Source organism: Tinamus guttatus, unplaced genomic scaffold (genome assembly GCF_059628265.1).
Source record: "Tinamus guttatus ecotype Peru unplaced genomic scaffold, ASM5962826v1 Tinamus_guttatus_pri_ptg000287l, whole genome shotgun sequence".
NCBI lineage: Eukaryota > Metazoa > Chordata > Aves > Tinamiformes > Tinamidae > Tinamus > Tinamus guttatus.
The window spans coordinates 993,199-1,011,877 of record NW_028288821.1 but is presented as its reverse complement, the minus strand read 5'-3'; the positions used below and the strand labels follow the sequence as shown (position 1 = coordinate 1,011,877).

At 43.4% G+C, this 18,679-nt stretch overlaps 1 protein-coding gene across 1 annotated transcript in view; it reads right to left on the bottom strand.

The window, feature by feature from the left end:
- IL1RAPL2 (interleukin 1 receptor accessory protein like 2) overlaps positions 1–18,679 on the bottom strand; it is a 305,871-nt gene that overhangs the window by 13,857 nt on the left and 273,335 nt on the right. The window contains exons 6-7 of the mRNA XM_088527440.1: positions 8,598–8,727; positions 2,264–2,409 (exon numbers count right to left, since the gene is read on the bottom strand). Coding sequence (XP_088383566.1) covers positions 2,264–2,409; positions 8,598–8,727 — 276 coding nt within the window. The remainder of the gene's footprint in view (positions 1–2,263; positions 2,410–8,597; positions 8,728–18,679) is intronic.

The window sequence follows — 18,679 nt, the reverse complement described above, 5'->3', positions numbered from 1 at the left end:
CAGAAAAAAAATTACTGGTATGTCATTCGTGTCATACTCAAGACAAAAAGAAAATTAGCTGTGTATCTTTTGGGGTTACTCTTGCCTTCCCATACCTTGTATTTCAATAATTAACATCAGATGTCAAGCTATTCCCAATTTACATTATCTCTGATGTCTGTCTGGTGAGGAGTCAGGGACTAATAGATGAAAAAGATTTATTATAAGAGCAATTTAATCTCTCTGAGAATACAGGGAATTCAAAGGACTTTTACACACTGCATGGAAAAGCTGGCACATGCACTTGACATAAATCTGGTCAAACAGACAGCAGAATTGGTTAAAACCATTTTTCAGTGAAAAAGCAACTTTTCATGTTGTACTGAAATTTTCCCCTTGGGAAATTGAGATTATTGCAAGATTGCCAGGCTAGAGAGAAAATGAAGAAGGGCATTCAATTGTGAACTGACCTATACACCTTGCAGAGAGTAAAGGTCCGAGGACAGAGCCTTCTGTATAGATTGTATTTATTACGTTGTATGGATTTGCTTTGGTCTTTCTAATACTCATCCTTGTGCCTCATAACTGTCCACACTTCCAGAATTAGGAAGGCAGAAGGCCAAGGCTTTGGGGCTTCTTATTTCTGTTGCACAGTGGAAGCAATGGAGAAAAGCCCCAAATGCTCAACTTGGGCACTGCCTCTGCTCAATGCCTTTCTCCTCAACTGGTTCTCACTGAAGTCAATGGGAAAGGCAGTTGAGTTGAACCCAGGGAAGGAGCTGAATGTGGACTATTGCCACCATAGTGACTAAGAATCCATAAGCAATCACATTCAGGTAGACTCCATTGTAAAGGAATGCAGAAGAATTCAGCCACAACACATTACATACAGGATTATGCTCTGAAATATTCAAAGTATTAGGTAAATACCTAAGAAGAACCAAATATGTTTTAGAAAGCTCCTCCTTACTAGTTAAAATATTGATATATTAAAAAAAAAAAAACATGTTTCCTTAATGTCTTGAATAAAGGTAGTCTTGCTCAAATTAAGTGTTGAGCCAACCTCACTGTAACATTTACTTTGGTTTAAATGTACTGCTTTTTTCCATTAAGAGCGCAGATTGATTTTATTCAGCAGTTCTTGACAAGTTATTTGTGTCCCAGGACAGTTATTTTACTACTGTACTTAGACTCCTGTTAGAAAAATGCAGGGATCCTGGGCTGAGCTCCTGCCCGGAGTGAGCGGCTGGGGAGGCTTTTTTAGCTGACACCGTCACCTCAGCTCTGAGCGAGTGCATGGACAACATGGGAACATCCCTGGGTTCACAGCCTGTGTGTGTGCCCAGTGGAAACATTTCTGCTCTTTTGGTAAACTAACTTATAGCCAAGAATAACAGCAGAGACCTGGGCAGTTTATTAACTCTTCAGTTAATCTCCTGTGCCGATGGCTCTGTGGTTTCCCATTAATGTTGGGGTCCAAGTGTACAATCCTTCCTCGCTTTCCTCACGGTTTTATAGCTTTTGTCCCTGCTAATATCCTGCATTTTCAAGAGATCACAATCAAATTTAAACGTCACCCTCCTTACAAACAGGAGAGGCTGTTGAACTAACCTGAGAACAGTAATGAGATCCTGTTCCACTGCTTACGATTTTATGTCACAGTCAAAACCAAGTGGTTTGCTTTGTGCTACAGATAATATGTCAGTACCGGTACTCCCACTTCTAGAGTATCAGGGAAACACAATACAGGGTAATTCTCCATTGATTTGTAGCTCCCATTGCAATGTTTTCATTCCTGTTTCAGTTAAAAATCAAAATGCATGGCAACCATTTCCAGGTTTCAATTTAAACAGGAAATCTAGGAAGTTGGAGAAATAGGAGAACATCTGACCTCACTGCTGAGCTACATATTCTAAGAAAAGCACATTTTACCTCCCTCTGCCACACCATTACCTGTGGGCTGTTGTCCATCAACTCTAAGTCAAATTTGTAGGGTGTTTAGACTGAAATACTTGACTGACTTTATCAGTCAACTGATTCCAGGCAAGCACACCACCTGCAGAGCTTGTTCACTGGAGACTAAACAACAGCTCATGAAATTTCTCTACAAATGGTAAACTGAAGACATAGCCCAAAAGCCCTTAGCTCTGCTCAGCACACACACTTGTGAGAGGCCAGCAGGACCCCGGCCCCGGGCTCGGCAGCTGCCAGGGACGTGTCCTTCCCTGGGGGGCAAGAGCTCAGAAATAATAACAACAACAATAATAATAATAATAATAATGACCTTTCTTGCGCAGGAGGACGCTGGCGTGCTTCCGCCCGTTCCTGTTTTCCACGTGGCACGTATAGTTTGCCAGGTCTGCCTCTTCCACAGCATCAAAGATCAACGCCAGTTCCACTTCCTTCTCTCCGAGATGTTCTCTGATGAGTCTAGAAGGAAGGATACAGTCTTCTCAACTCAATTAAAGGAAGGAAGGAAGATACCTGAAAGAACCCTGACTTTTTTTTAAATACAAGATATGAAGTGTCCCAGGTCTCTTGTACTCCCAGAGAACTTAGAGGAAATTAAAGGTACCTGGAAGAAATTTAATAGAAGTAACTTTTGTGCTGTCCAACAGCCTCTTTTCTTTCTATGTTTGTACCAAGGAGCTGAACCAAGAACAGGAAGAGCATCAGTAAGTGCAGCAGTGGTCTCCAGCATGTAAATACTGGTATTAACCCCAGCTCCACTGCAATTAATATGCTAAAACAAGCGTCTCTCTTAAAATAGCAATAAGCCCTCACTTTCCAGAGAAGTAAATATGCACTACTAAGCCATAGCTGAGCAAATTATGAGGCAATATATTAAATCTTATCCTATGTTTTAATGCAGCCTGGAGAAGCTGCAGCAGAAGTTGTACTACTCTGTAGATACCTCATTTTGGGGACAAGATCCTGACTTGAAAAGGGGACAGTGGCAAGAACAAGAGCTCTTTGCTCTTTTGAGAGCGCAAAGAGGAAATGCAAAATCCTCTCTAAAGGAACTGAAAGCTCCAGCAATTTCAGGCCAGAGGTGCAGTCTCTTTATGTGAATATTGTGATGCAGACATTAAAAAGAATGCAAAGTAAACGCAAGCGTTTTCTGACGATGACTTAGGACTAAAAATAAAACACCCTATTCCCTCAAAAGACTATCAGTTGCTCAAGAAAGTTACTGCTTCTTTGAACAGGGAAATGTAATGTCAAGGATAATCTCCAGATCCATTTGATCCTGATTGCATTCTGTTGCGTAACGTGCAAGGGGATAAACACCAACGCGCGACGCGCTCGAGCCACCGCCTGCGAACGCGCCGGGGCACGCGGCAGCGCGGCCAGAACGGCAGCTTCTACCCGGAAAAGAGAGCGCAGTGCACCGAGAGGCAAAAGAGTTATAAATAACATTAACAACACCAAAATAAGAAATGCTTTCTTCGGGTTGTTTAATGGAAGTCAGATGCAGGCAAGAAAGGGCCAATAATCCCAGTGCTGTTTGCACTGCACGGACACTGTTTCTCTGGGGGCAGTTAAACAACTTTTGCTAACAGCAACAACCCCCAGACTTCTCTATTGCAAACCAAAGTTGTTTTGGGTGTTCAAAAAATGCACCTTTTCTTATGGTCAGGGAATCATTTCACACAGCAAATGTGAATCTCTGTATTTAAATACAAACCAGAACGGAGGTGTTTGTGCATTGCACTTAAGAATCAAAAATCTAAGCATTTAAACTACTTATTTATGGTAAGACTTCATACAGCTTTTAAAGGCTTAGGTGGGCTGACAAAATCTCAAGACACAAAATAGAGTATCCCCAATGATTTATCCTCTTGCTATAGCTGAAAAAACTTGCAAAAAAAAAAGTGCAAAAGCTTTTTTTTTTAAAAAAAGAACAAGCATATGTCTTGCTTTAGAAAAGGTTGAATTGCATCTTTTTTGCAAATTCACCCTCATTTATTCTCCACTTCTGCACTTTCTTATTCTGGCCCTGACTGCAAGTGCTGAAAATAATGCAAGAAATGCTGAATTTGTATCACTTCCGACCAGAACAGAAACTGCCCAAGAGACCCTGATCTGTTTGCAGACTCTAATTTTTAACTTGTGTTTCATCAGTCTAAATGCTTGAGAGTCTGATAAATCAATTCTCATTTAGCTATTAACATTCTATGTATATAGTGAATATAGTGTATATAGTGAAATATTTTGAACTTCAGAAAGTTTTTTTCTCTGTTGGTAAACAATATGTTCCATAAATTTTAGTCTAAAATCATGCTGTAGGAAACAAATAATGTCATTAGCAGGGAAGATATCTGGATGTTAATCTGGAGCACTTTGTGAATGTTCAAATTACCTTGTGGTCGCTACAATCGGCATATGGTAACAATCATGAAGACAAACTACAATTTAGGTAGAATAAGCTAGTATTGTGAATCTATTTTAAATAAAATAATCAACCCTTAACCTACATTTAAATAATATCTGATCATCTAAAGAAGCTGCTTTCATAAAAAGGAATATGAATTCATTTTTTTCCCCACTTATTTCCATGTTAATTGCAATCTCTACGAAGACAACTCCTTAAAACAGGCCTTATCATGCAAATACTAACAGATGCTTAAACTTCATGTTGGTAGCAAAGCGTGGGAAGCTCCCAGTGGGGTTAAATCTCTTATTTGTCTTTCTTTTTTCAAACCAATACTACCCAGCTTATGATCATTTAGTGTCACCAATAAATTCAGTCACCTAAAATTTTATAATATATATCCAAGCTTTAACTGATTGCGTTTTGCAGCTAGTCCAGAGAACACTGAGCACAGTATTTTGAGGGAAGAAAAGGAAAACAGTGTCAACGAGTTAGACCTCAAAGCTGCAACAATGTTCGTTCCATGTGCACAGATGAGGTTCTGTCCCTGTCAGGGTTGGTGGGAACTTTGCCAGTAACGTTACTAGCATATGTCAGTTCCCACAAGTTGAGAAGATGATGTCTCTTTTTCCTACTTTGATGGACAAACTGTAAGAGTAATTAGACCACTTAATGCATACATAAATTAATGGTGCTTGTCAACACCCAAACAGGATGAAAGGATAAAATGTGGGTGAAAAAAAAAATATTTTTTCTTTTTGCTCAAGCTGCAGCATTTTATTTGATCTAAAACAAAACATTTTATTTTGTCTAGGGGTTATTTATCACTTAAGGAAAATACAATTAAAAAAGAGTGTCAAAAGTTTCATTTCAGACTAAAAATGTTTTCTTTGAAAAATGTCCAAACAGTGTTTCAGATTTTGCAATTACCTGTCATACTTTTCCCATTGTGTTTATGCATTAAGTGAACCTGAAGTTACAAACACTTCTCCTTTGAAATGATGTTTTCCTGGAATTCTCATGTTTGGTAAGATCATCTAAAGGCTCTAAGAAAGCTTCGCGTGGGTCTCTTTGCAGGATCAAGGCATTAACCCAAACTTTTACTATTCTGTATGTGAGTTGGGACTTAACAAAAGGCAAATTCCTATTCCTTAGATAGTTGAGGATCTGGACTGTTAACAGGGATGTGAACTTCAGTCATTACTTCAGAAATTGTTAACAATAGTCTGTAGATAGGAGATTATTAGCTTGCATGTGAGAACTCTCCCAAGAAAAGCAGCTCAAGTAACAACCCAGCACGGGGGCCTCCTGTCTCCATCGCTCCTCTGCATCCTGGTTCTCATCCTCTGCCTGTAAATTGTCTACAAATATAGCATAAGTTTTTCAGGAGAGGGCTGTCATTTCCCTACGTCTCTGCAAAGTACCGAGGACATCACATAGCAGTGATGGTAACATCCTGCCTTCCTCCTTCAGCATCCTCTCCTAACAGCGCAGCCACATCTGCTCTGAGCATTCTGCACCCGTTCACTTGCGTGGATGAGAGAGTGCTGAATTAAGCAGCAAGAGGAGACAAAGCTGCAATTTAACAGGTCTCCATTCACTGCTACTCACACCTCTTGAATGAGTTAAACTATTTCCACTTAAAAATGAAGAAGGGAGAGAGGAGAAAAAAAAAAAGACAAACATACTCTTCAAGTAGAGCGTTATGAGGTATCTAAAAAGTGTTCTGCGGTGCCACCCGAAAACAGAAGCAACTCATAGGCAGACAGGACAGTAATATTTATTGCTGAAAATACTTCTTTGCTGTGGCAGAGAGATGGGGTTGAAATTTGCTCTGGGCTTCCTTGCTAACCAGGTGCAAGTGACAGCTCTGCGGGCAGGCTTGCGGGCTCATTCCTTGTTTAACAGCCTCGTTCAATTTACATGACATTTTTATTATTGCTGGGGAAAACTCACCTGTCAAGCAAAGTCTCCTTTGCCTTTTCCCCCTGTGAATTTCTAACATTTAGGGAGCTTGATTCAAGGGTAGTCAATGAGGCTGCTGAGAGAGATGTCCATCATCTGTGCCCTGCAATGCTGATTAGTTGCTTTTTGTTACGAGGCTCTCTAACAAAGCCTAATAAACAACCATAAACCCGGGGCTGCACATATTATTTATTGTCAAGCGTATTTACCAAAACTAACAGCTCCATGGCTTTAACAGCAATGCTCAAGTCTATGTACCCTTATTTGAGCGCTTTCATGAAAGCACAGATTAATTGTCTTGTAAATAAGTAATGGGTGATTTAGATCCCTACAATGCATTAGTGTGCAAACTTGCTCCCTCCCCAAGCACAGAAAATCCAGGGACACAAGGGATGGATACAGTCCAGGGCAAGGACAGCACCAAAAAGTCAGATGTCTACCATCAAATTCACATAACAACTTCAGGAAGGGGATGTAAAGTTAGGATATTAAACACTCATCAAAGGAACAACACATAGAGAGTTTTGGTCCAGTGGTAACCATCCTCAATTACGTAAAATTTCTCTGATTAACGGAAGCGTGTGGATAGCACCGTATAGAAGCAAAGTGACAAGGAAAGCGTCTAACTGGCAAGCTCATTGTGGCATCAAGCTTACAACAGCCATGATATTTTTTGAAACAGCCCAACAAATAAGACTGGATGGAAGACGCGGACTGGTTGAGGTGCTGAGAGAACAGTTAGTGCTGCTTAGCTTTGTGAAGACCATGTACCTATAATGGAATGCCTAAGTGAGAGCTGTCACTGGGAAAAGTAATTTGCAAAAAGTTCCTACTGCAGTTGCCATAGCTACTTTTAAATCAAAGAAGGGATGGCCTCTCGTAGTGCTGGTAATGATGCTGCAGGCTTTGGTAAATGCTGTGCTTTTAATGCTGGCTGTGATGCAGGAGATGGGCTATGTGTTAAGTAGCTTTACTGAAGTCTCACTGAATTGTGAGGGATCTATAAACTGAGTCAGAGCATTTTAGTGGAGAGAGGAAAGAGTTGCAACATGATTTGAATCAAGAATATGCAATGAAATGGGGCAAAGACATACAGGAACAACCTTTTCAAACTCTGGTTTCACTCACAGAAATGCACATAAGAGACCAGTTTGGAAGGTCTTTAAATTCAAACCTCAAATTGTCCTTCTGATGTGAAGGAGGAATGTGACCAAAATCACTCTGTTCATATAATGCATCAAATGCTCATTACTTGCAATGACAGAAGTTTCCAATAATTGTTTTCTGTGTCAGAAGCCCAGAAGGGGATTGTACACTTAAAGCCCTCTGAAAATAAATGATAAACTTTGTATGCAATTATGAAGCAATGTTGGACCAGCTAGTTTATTTTAATAACTAGTGGTTATTACTAGTGGTTATTATGGACTGAATTCCAATTACTGATCACACAATAAAGGAATCTTTTCTCTGCCTGGTCCCCAAAATTACTTTTAGAATAAAAGAAAAACTCTGAAGTTACATCAAGAGCAAGCAATGAAACATGTAAAGACTTTGTTTTTCTTTATGATCTATGTTCTTCATCTGTGTGTGGGAGCTGGGACCACCTTGTCCATTCTCTAATACTAGCTTAGTCCTTGCCCAAAGAGCTATTGATCTAGTAATTATTTATCAGGGGAGATGAGAAGATCCTGTCAGGTACAAAATTCATGAACTTTCATGGGGATATAAGTATTTTTTTTTCATTACAGCATATGCAAATTGGCATCTGGAACAAGCGAAGTGCAAGCTGGACATCAGATGCCCAAACACAGGGTCTTTTTTTCCTCCCTTAAATGCAAGGGTGGAGGAAAAATGCTACTGTCCTTAGAAAGTCCTGGTTAAGCCCATATTGAAAACCATGTCACGGGTAACCAACACATTTAGCAGAAAAAAAGTACGGGCTCTTGACAGGGGACTATTCATCTTTAAGATTAACAGTGATGCTGAAATTAATGACATCTTGCCAAAGGCTGCCCCGAGGGGCAGTGGCCAGCAGCAATTCCACATGAGGATCAAATCACCCCCAAAATGGTTGGAGACACGGCAGCATGGGGATTTAGTGATGGATTCTCAGAAGCATGGACAGCAACTACTCCAGAGGTTATCCCCTAGAAGCTCCCACTGCCCTGCTTCCATGTCATTCATCACTTGTTAGACAGCTCATATGAAAAGCCTGTTTAAAATAAAGCAGCCTTTTGCGACATACCATATACTTAAGAGGAAATACTCCAGAAAGTACCTGACTTCGCCTTCTCTAATGTGACCTTCTAATTCTTCAATGAATTTTTCCCCTTTCATCCAGTAGATCATGGGCCCCGACTCTCCGCTGAATCCAAAGAAGGCTCTGCAGGCCACGCTCAGCGGGTTGCCTGAGGACAACAACCAGAGCAGGGGTTAGAGACATTGGCAGGGCTGCTGAGGAGAGAAGGATTACAACAATTCTCAACGCTTTATCTGAAATTCTCCACTTAAAATAAAAAAAAGTAAAAATAAAAAAGGAGAGAAACTATAAACCATAGGAAAAAGGATGATGTGGATTTGATTTTGCAGGAAACCGCTGTGGAATCAAACTGAGGTTATGCATCATTTCATGAGCAGTGAAGGCTCACATCACATTGGCTGTTAAAAAGACTCGTGGGAGCTCCACCAGGATTGCAGAGTGCCCTGGAGAGGCAGGGATTTCACTGAACTTACTTGCAGCTGTCTATCCACCTGTAAAAAAGACATTGTATTAATATCTTTCTCACTTAAATAGAAAACAAATGTTAATGAAGTATTAGTAAGCTACTCAGAGGGCTTTTGAAGACCTCCAATGAGTAAGAGGTGCCAGTGAGCACCCAACACCACTCGTTTTGCTTTCAACACCTTCTGGCAAAGGCCCAAACTTCAAAGCACTGCTCAAGTAATAGTGCAAAGAGCTCTCCCCTCCAGCTCTTCAAAAATATTCCAAAAAAAGAAAATAAAAATTGGAAACTAGATCTGATTTCTCTCCAAGTGTTCAGTGTTTGGATGGTTTCTGTTTGGCTAGGACTTTAGCTAGCTAGTCAAACACTCTGCAATGCTTAGGCTGCCAGGACAGATGGTCGTCTGCCTGCAGAAGAAAGACAAAAAGCCCCAAATGAAGCCTGGACTTCGGGAGATCCATGTCCATTCCCTGAGTACTCTAATACAGCTGTTGCACCCACTTCTCTTTGCCCCCTTTACCTGGCAGAGGTCACAAAGTAGCTATGAAGCTACCAGCTTATACGGAGGCCAGGCCTCATCTAATGGCAACGAAGCCTCCTACGCATCTTCCAGGATTGGAATCAAATACAGAGAGTCCAAATAACGGACTACAGTATATTTGGAAGAAATGGTTTTTTTATGCTATTCACTCACAGGGCTGGTAGGAGACTTTTTTGACATTGAAATAGAGGAGGCCTCTACTTTTCAGGAAGGGCAGGTCACTTTGAGCACGCTGCTTGGTTGAGCATGAGCTAACAGACTCTCTACACCTTTAGCTGTTACCTCTTGTGTGACAGGGACAACTGACTGGGTGTGCATCAGAGCCGTAAGCTAAAACGTCTTTGCCTAACCCCCTAAAGCTGTGCTCGCTGTTGTCTGTCCATAATTTCAGTGTCCAGCATAAGGCTTGTCAAAAAAAGACTGAAAATCCAGGATGTGGAACATCCCAGCAAGCACCCCAGCCACTGAAAATCTGCTGCCCTTCAATCGTTTTCAAGAGGCCAAATTGCAGGTCTTTCTCAAACATCAGTGTGCAGCAAGAAAAGAAAGTTTTATTACTGCACTACAGTTAAACTATGTTTCTCCAAAAAAAAAAAAAGGCAAAAGACAAAAATGGAAAGTAAATCAGAATATTTGCCCTGAAAACGTTTTACAATATCTTTCATTATCTCCATATTCACATGAACTCTGCTACCACAGCTGGCCTCTGACCACGTGCTGGTGCTTATAGATTACACACGACCAGCTCAAATGCTCAGCAGACACAAAAGGCTGGACAAGCACCGCTCTGCACGTCTCACAGCCCTGATGTTTTGAGCTTCACCAGCTGATGGAGAACCCAGCAACACTTCCAGGCAAACACCTAATTGCACCACAAGACGACCCCAGAGAAGCCGGTTTTATTCTGGTGCCTCTTGCGCTCACGGGGATGGGGTTGGCCCCACGAGGCGCTGGCGCCTCCCTGGGCCAAGGGGACAATTTGGGCCTCTGGCTCCATCCATCTCACATTTTTGCGACCTGCCGAACGCCAGGTGCGAGGTCTTTCGTGCTGCCTGCCTCAGAGTCATGATATGTGTCTATTTAAATGCCACTTAGTGACTCCTAGCATGTGGCTGCTCAGTCCATGCTTGATTTTAATGGAAAAAGACAGTTATAGCAACGTAAAAAAGAAAAAGGCTAGATATGGCCTATCAGCAATGACAGTATATGCCCTTTCCTTGGCAAACCATGCTGGGCATTAAGCGTTACAGGCAGAGTATTTTGCAGGGTGTGTTATTTTTCCTCAAAACAGCTATTTTTACTCAAAATAAAAAAAATGAAGAAACAAAAATATTCTAAAGTGAGTCTAAGATTTCTATACATGCAGTGTACATAGCCTGAGGTGGTGTGTTTGGTCTGAAGAAATAAAAACATTTCTGTACAAACAGGAAGAGCTAAAGAATCGCTGTTGGTACAGAGCTTCTGGAGCCAACAAAGGCAGGACGGGGCTGGGGAGGAAGCGTCACTGAACGGGCTGGGTGTCCTGGACCTGTCCGTGCAGATCTGCTTCCCAGCTCTGCCCCCAGGGACAACCTGCAGAATAAAGTGATTTAACCAAGGGGACTGGCAACACCTGAATAAACCCACGGTCCATCTCGTCTGCTAACCCATCACCCAGCACAAAAAGCACTAAGCAATTGTATCACACAGAACAGCACAGTTTTATCTCAGTAGCAGAACGATGCTTGTTTTGGGTTCAGCTGATCCATCCTTAGGCAGAAACAACCACAGAATGACTAAGGTTGGAGGGGCCTTTGGAGATCACCTAGACCAGCCCCCTGCGCAAGCAGGGCCACCTAGAACGTGTTGCACAGGATCACGTGCAAGAATGGCTTGATGACACCTCAAGATCCCATCCAAACGCAAACACCCACACACTGCTCTTCCCTTCCCCAAGCTCAGGCAAGATACCTGTGCTACAAAAGAGCTAGGAGGTTGCCTACTCCTGCCACGCTAAGACAGCTGGCTGCAACCTGCTTCCCTGATTTTCAGGGAATTCCATCCAATTCCTACCCAGCAGTGTAGAGAAACAGGGCACATCTCCTTGAATTTCACCCCAAGCAAGGCAATGCTAACACTGAGGCCAAACATTGAGGCTAACACTGAGGCCCCAATTCCTGAACATTCCCAGGAATATGGGGAAGGAATAGGCATCCAGCAGGGAATGTGCCCGCTGCAGGGCCCGCCTGGGGGTGCCTCCAAGTCAAGCCAGGCTATACTGAGGTGGCATCCCAGGCCAAAGGAATTAGCAGGCACTTTGCAACCCTGACGAGTCGTCCCAAGCGCGGCCCAACCTTCCTGACACCGTCACTGCTGTTCTGCACTCCACTATCAACTGCTCCAGTTAAGAAAAACTCCCCTTGCATCATCTAATTAAAAACATCCAAGTTCCAAGAACATATGGCATCTTGAAAGTTTCCCATTTATAAAAGGCTTCTATTTAAATCAGAGAGACATCTCAGACACTTTTTTAATTAACAAAATAATTTGCTGAAAACTACAGAAAATGACTAGAGATTTGCAGTGAATCAACAGCTAACGGAATGCCTGAAGAAACATGGAGCGACAGGAGAAAAGCCTCCTCGTAGACACCCCTGGTCGTGCTGCTTCATTGGGGTCACCTTGCTGCCATAAAGCCTCGGGATCCACACAGAAGCCTCTACTTGAGCTTTTTCCCCTTATTCTCTCCATTAGACAGGCTTGTTGCAAACTTCCAGCTGATACGACACAACCACTGGCGACAGAAATGATTTTTATGGATAAATCTTACTGTAAAATTTTCATCTGACCTTTTTCCACAATACATGTGTGTTGAACTCTATGATATATTTGAACATTTTTCTTTTCCTAAAGAAGAGGATTACAGAAATGCAACTATTCAAGCAAAACAGCTGCCTGCTGGGGGTAGGAGTCCTGGCTAAGGGTGGAAAAAGGGGCTGCAAAATAATGCAGCAGGGCACGACTCTGCTCACCGCGGCCTTGATGTGCCTCGAGAGGGAATGACAAACGCTTTCTGCAGCGAGGCACACGCCGAGCAGCGAGTAAATGAAGCTTAAAACCCCCAAAGTTGTTCCATCCTTTAAAAACTTAAATGTCAAGGCTGAACGACTGACCAGCTAGAAAACAAAAGCTGTTCGCAGACTGTAAGACCTGTCCTATGTCAAAGTGATTCTTCAGAGATTTCTTTGAAAATTGCTAGCCCCACTCAAGGGTGCAACACATTTCACATTCCCACACGTCTACACTCTGCTGGTGCTTTCTTCTTCCAGCAAATCAGGCTTTCATTCCTGGAGCAAATTACCTCAATTGAAAGGTCATCAAAGCCATTTGCGGATCGTTCTTTCATTTTTCTATAGCTTGAAACATCTTTTTCACTTTTTTTTTCTTTTTTTTTTTAACATTCTTTTACCCCATCCACCCGCACTCACAGTGAGCCTGAGCAATACATTGGCATCTCCCTGCATGGAAGGTCCAGGCTGTTACTCATCAGAGCTCAGGGCAATTGCTTATTTCTTAAGAAACTCAAAGAAATAATTACAGGAATAAAAGATAGTCATAACACCACCCCTGCCTCCATTCTCCCAATCCCATCCTGACTGCCCAAATTAGACAGCAGCAGTAGGAAGGGCTGCACAAGTACGCCCGGAGCAGAGCCAGACCTCTCTGGTGGCAATAGGAATCCTTTGAATCTCACTGCTCCCCCCTCTTTGCTTCCTTTCACTGAACTCTAAAAACACCTAACTCGTACCATGTATTTCGAAAGACTCAATCAACTGCTGTCAATAAAGTGTTTTTCTGACAAGACCTGCCACATCCTTAAGGGAGAGAGCTCTTCTGTGGCTCCCCAAGAAACGAAGGGCAAGGAAACGTGAAGGGGCTTCATGAATCAGAGAGGGGGACAGGTTTAGGGACTACACGGCACTGCCTATGCTCAGCTCTGCTGCAGCTGTTGATTCAGGCCTGTAGGGATTAACGTAGTGTGGAAACAATTATCAGAAAGTTAAGCACATGAGGTCGTGGTTGGTGTCTTCAGTGCTGTGAAACCAGGCTAGAAGCTTGATATTCTGTGACCTGTCCTGTCCCGGACACCACTGTATGGGTGCCTACAAAGAGGGAGGGGGACTCAGGGCCCAGCTGGTCCTCCCAAGCCAGAGACAGAAGTAACTCCAAGTGCCAAAGCGGTACCAGCTGGAGAACACCCCAGTGCAAAGGGGAACATCTCCCTCTGTAACAAGCGAGATCCACTCGTTTCTACATACTCGCCCACCCAGATTTGTATCTCCATCTCCATTAACAGCACTGACTGCAATGCCAATGCTTTTATGTATTCTGGGGCAGGATGCTGTACACGTGTGGCAGGGAAGATGAGCACATCCCGTCACTCCAAGTCTTCCTTATCGATGCATATGAATCTTGTAGCTCCCAGCTGATAACGGTGCTTGTGTCTTTTTCCCTGAAGGCTGATAGAGAGGAGTGTTTCTTCCTGCTCCTGACACATGCAGATGCTACACAGACACTTCCCAGGCCTTGTTTCTTTTGCTTGCTGAGGCAGAGGACAAGGAAGGCAGGTTACTTATCACATCTCAATAAGCGTATTCGACTGGCCGGCTGCAGGATCGAACCTGCTTCCTCAGGCTGTGAGGTTTGCAAGGCAAATCATCCTGTCACTGACAAGAACATTATTGCTCTAATGTGCTCTACAAGTGCTAGAAACTGGCCAAAGAGCAGCACATTGATTTAAATTCTTCTGGCAAGGCAGGCTGGATTGTATACAACCGTGAAGTAAAGAACACGTTTCCTGTTTCTTCCGAAGGACATCCTGGATAAGGAGATACGGGAGACAGAGCTTATGCCTGCAATTTATCGACAAAATAAATGCCAGGGGCAACGCAGACCTTGACTCATGAAAAACAATCTCTGTGTGTGGTAGCGTCTATCCAGCTTGCAGAAAAGGGAATTTTTCTCTAAGTCCCTTGCAAGACAAGGACATCCTCTCGCTGTTCTCTTAGGCTTGGCAATGCCGGGCAGCCCCAGCCAAACCTTCCCGGGATGGAGGCAAAGGAGCCTCATGCTGCTGGGCTACCGGGGCCCCGAGCTGGCAAAGCTCTGTGCTGAGCTGCTGCCACGGGTGCCAGGACAGCAGTGGGGACACTCGAGGCCCCTCTTGCAACCCGAGAGCAAACGCTGCAGCTGAGCTGCGCATCCTTGGACCAGCACCTGTACCCAGCGTGTCCTGAACAAGGCAGGTTGACACTGCACTTGTCAAGTTCATAAGGTCACCTTTAAAAGTTTCAGTTAGTCAAAGGTTCAGGTACACAATCAAGGTGCCTGCAATCATTATTCCAGAACATTCATGTTACTTTAAAAGAGGATTTCACAATTTCGCTGTTCCAGAATCAGGTAATTTCTCTTCATTCAGAGACCTCCCATCACATCCATGCCAGGGTCAAATCCTGAAGGATGCTGCAGCTGCCAATCCAGTCCTACAGAGCTACCTGGTACCTCTCGGGATCTGTCCCCTGTGGTTCAACATCATCAGCTTGATTGAAAAAAATCACTGCTCACCCCTTCATCCTGGGCTAACGCGGTGAGCAATAAATACCAATGTAGAAAAGTTTGGTGTTAAACGAGGGAGGCTGTAACCTCTAGAAATCAGGCAGCAGGATTGCCCTCTTGCAGGGTTGAACCCCGCGCTGGGATGCGCCGCCAGCAGAGCGCTCGTTTTGCCCGCACCAGAGCCAGCCTGCACGTCCTCACATGGTGCATCCACCCCGGAACAACTGCAATCCCAGGCACAAAAACGAGGAACGCAATAAATCAAGGTACTCCGCTAAGCAAACCACCAAGATGGGAGTACTGGCGCTGCGCTGTCTCCTTTACATTTCTCACTTTAAGTCATTTCTACTTATAGTCCTTGGTTCCCATCCTTTGGCTTTCCTTTCTTCTTAGTTCAATCTTGTCTCCCACTTGACGTTCCCACTTGAACTCCCACCACAACCACTTACGTCAACTTGCCCTCAACGCTCATGCTTGCCCTGCAGATTTCGGGCCTCCTTCATTTCGGCACCCAGTCTGATTCTATCTTTTTTCCTCTCCTTGGCTCTGGACCTCCCCTGGACACGCTCACAGAAGCCTCCCCACGTTCCCTTCCTTCTTCTCAACCCCACCCCCTTGGTTCCATGGAGCAGAATGACTGGAGCAGACACTGGCCACCAACATGTCTTGAGATCAGCAGGAAATGATGGTCCCTATTAAGCGTCAATGCAACTACCTGCTTATTAGTTCTGCTTCACCTCAGACCCTTCCCAGATCTTCTAGATCTTCCCAGATCTTCCTCTTCCTTCTTCCCAATCGCAACCCCACACCCTTCCTTTCAGGTTCATCTTCCTTTATTTTCCACTGTACTGCTTACAGTAAGAGCTTACAAGTTTCACTTGTCCTTGCTGGCAGCCCTAGCCAACAACTTATCTCCATGTAAAACCACCAGAATCAAATCAGGTCAGCCCTGAGTTTTGGTAAATTGTTCCAAGGCCTGGATAGAAATTGCATTTTTTTTGCTTCATCAGTCTGCACTGCCCAGCTGCTCCAGGTCACGCAGAGGATGTTGCTAGGGCTCATCCAGAGCCCAAAAGGGAGGAATTCCTGGAGAAAGTGGGAGGCAGTTGGAAGCGGGAGTTGGGTTGCGCTTGGGTTTTGCTCATGTCACCCCGCACATCCGATCACCTGCGTTTCCTAGTCCTCTTGGCACCAGAGCAAGGGACTGCAGCACCACTTTGCAGCCCTTCTAGCATCTGTTCCTGTCACTTCCTACCGTAGCACTGCAAAATTCTTCACAGATTTGTCCACTACTGGATTTAGATACAGTTGAAAAAACAAACAGAAAAAAAACCAAATATACAACCAACCAAACAGCCCCCATCCACCTCAGGTACCTTACCAGCTCTCTGCCATTGTCCCCTGTCCATTCTGCAGCATGAGATGATCACGGCGCCCTTGTTTTATTTGGTACAACAGGATTTACAAAGTCAGTGTTAGATAAGGTACCTGGGCTTCTTTTTTATTTTTTTCTGCCTATTTTACTTAATTTTTCTACAAAATACATAATTAGCTGTGAGTTAAATCACGTTACCTCCATGCAGACAAATGTCTGGTGAAATGCAGTGACTGTTTGGTCTGAGCATTATTGGACTCAGTGGAACCAATACACATACAAATCAAATTATTTAGTTGGCAAAAAATAAAAGTTAGAAAATCCTATATTGTTTCAATAATCTATTCTAGCAGCCAACAGATTTTAACCAGGATATGACTTCCAAACATTTGCATAATTAAACATCAGCCCAGGAATTAATGAACTGAAAGCATTTTAAACAAAATTAATACATAAAGAAACCTGCTTTACTTAGTGATAATAATTGCTTTAATAAGGTCAAATTATACTGAAATAGAATCTAACTAGCCTCTAGCCATTTCAAATCAGTTTAACAGCATTTAAAAATATACATAATTTCTCTTTTTTTTTTCCTAAACTGCTTCATTCTCCAAATTTTTGCAAAGAAACAGTCTAAAGGAGGTGCTCTTCCCCTAAATACAACTGAGTGTTATGAACAGCATGTTTGCCACTAAAATGATATTTTGACAGCTGCACTGATATGTGGGGAAAATAAGTGGCAGTATGTGACATGTATTAAACTGGCTATTCACTCGTGTAAGAATTCTTTCACTAATGCAAGTCTCTGGCATTAAGAACTCAGTAAAAAACTCTGACAAGAAAAATGCAAAAGATTTTTAGGTCTTGTTTTGACCTCAGTAATTTATGACCTTAATTCTAACTTTCTTTTTGCTCTGCTCTTATTTCTTACGCCCCAAGACATCACATGGCCATGAGATATTTGTGCTCTTCTTGATGACTTAACTGAGCAAATGGCATATATAGAAAAAAGCAGGGAAAAACAACTAGCTAAAAGAAAGCTGCAAAACTCCAAACATGCAACAAAACCAGCTCCCACTCTAGACAAGTTGCTGCTAAGAACAGAGTCGGGGTATTTGCCATCCTTCCTTACAGCCTAACCCATTTCTAATTTCAAGAACAGAACCAAGCCCCGTGGAAACACTGCCTGCAGCCATGGCTATTGACCATGACTCTCACACAAAGAGAAAAACAAAACTTAACCACACATGAGGCTGAAATGTCGCTGATAAAAATTTATCAGATGTTCCAAGCTCCTGTTGGAAAACAACATTAAAAAAAAATCAAAATCAAAATCAATCAAAGCAGAACCTCACAGAGCAACCCCCCCCTCCCCATCTCAATCATCTGAAATCCCATTTTCGACGCTGCCTTAGGGTGAGGGATTTCAAAGCCCTTAGTCACAGCGAGCTCAGGCAGAGGTGGCAGCTCCAGAGGGGACTGGAGCTTGGGCGGCGCCGATCACAGCAGGGACGGGTGCGCGGAGCGGTTCCCGCACGGCCGCGGAGGGCTGCGCGGCCCCGGCATCGCTTCGGAAACTGCCTTGGGTTCTTGTGGGCACTCATGTGCACAAACGTTATTGAAGAAAACAAACTTTTCTTAAACAAATACAAAAAAGATTTAGAGGAAAGCACGTCCTTGATGCTGGCAATCACAGAGGCCAGGGGAGGGTGTGATGGCTTTGGGTGCTGGCGCTTATTATGTTGCTCCAAACTTACCAAAAATGACACCTTGGACACCAAAAAACAAACGCCTCCTGGTACCTGCTTTGGACAGGACCTTGGAAAGGGCCAAACAGGCTGGAAACAGTCCTGGAAAGTCTGCGTGGGCACGAGATTATGAGTGTGTGGGAAACTGTAACGGGCGAGGGCAGAGCCGGGGCCTCGGGCTGCCCCTGCCGTCAGGGGCATCCAAAGGCAAAGTCTCTCCCAGCGGGTTCCCGCTTGCTAGGGGACGGGGGACCTTCGAGCCACAGACTCTAAAGAAATTACACTAAACCTCGTGCAACTTTTATGTTCATTGATATTTAAACATGCAAACGATAGCGCTAACACGTTGTGATGAAGAGCATAAAATTGATATTCCTC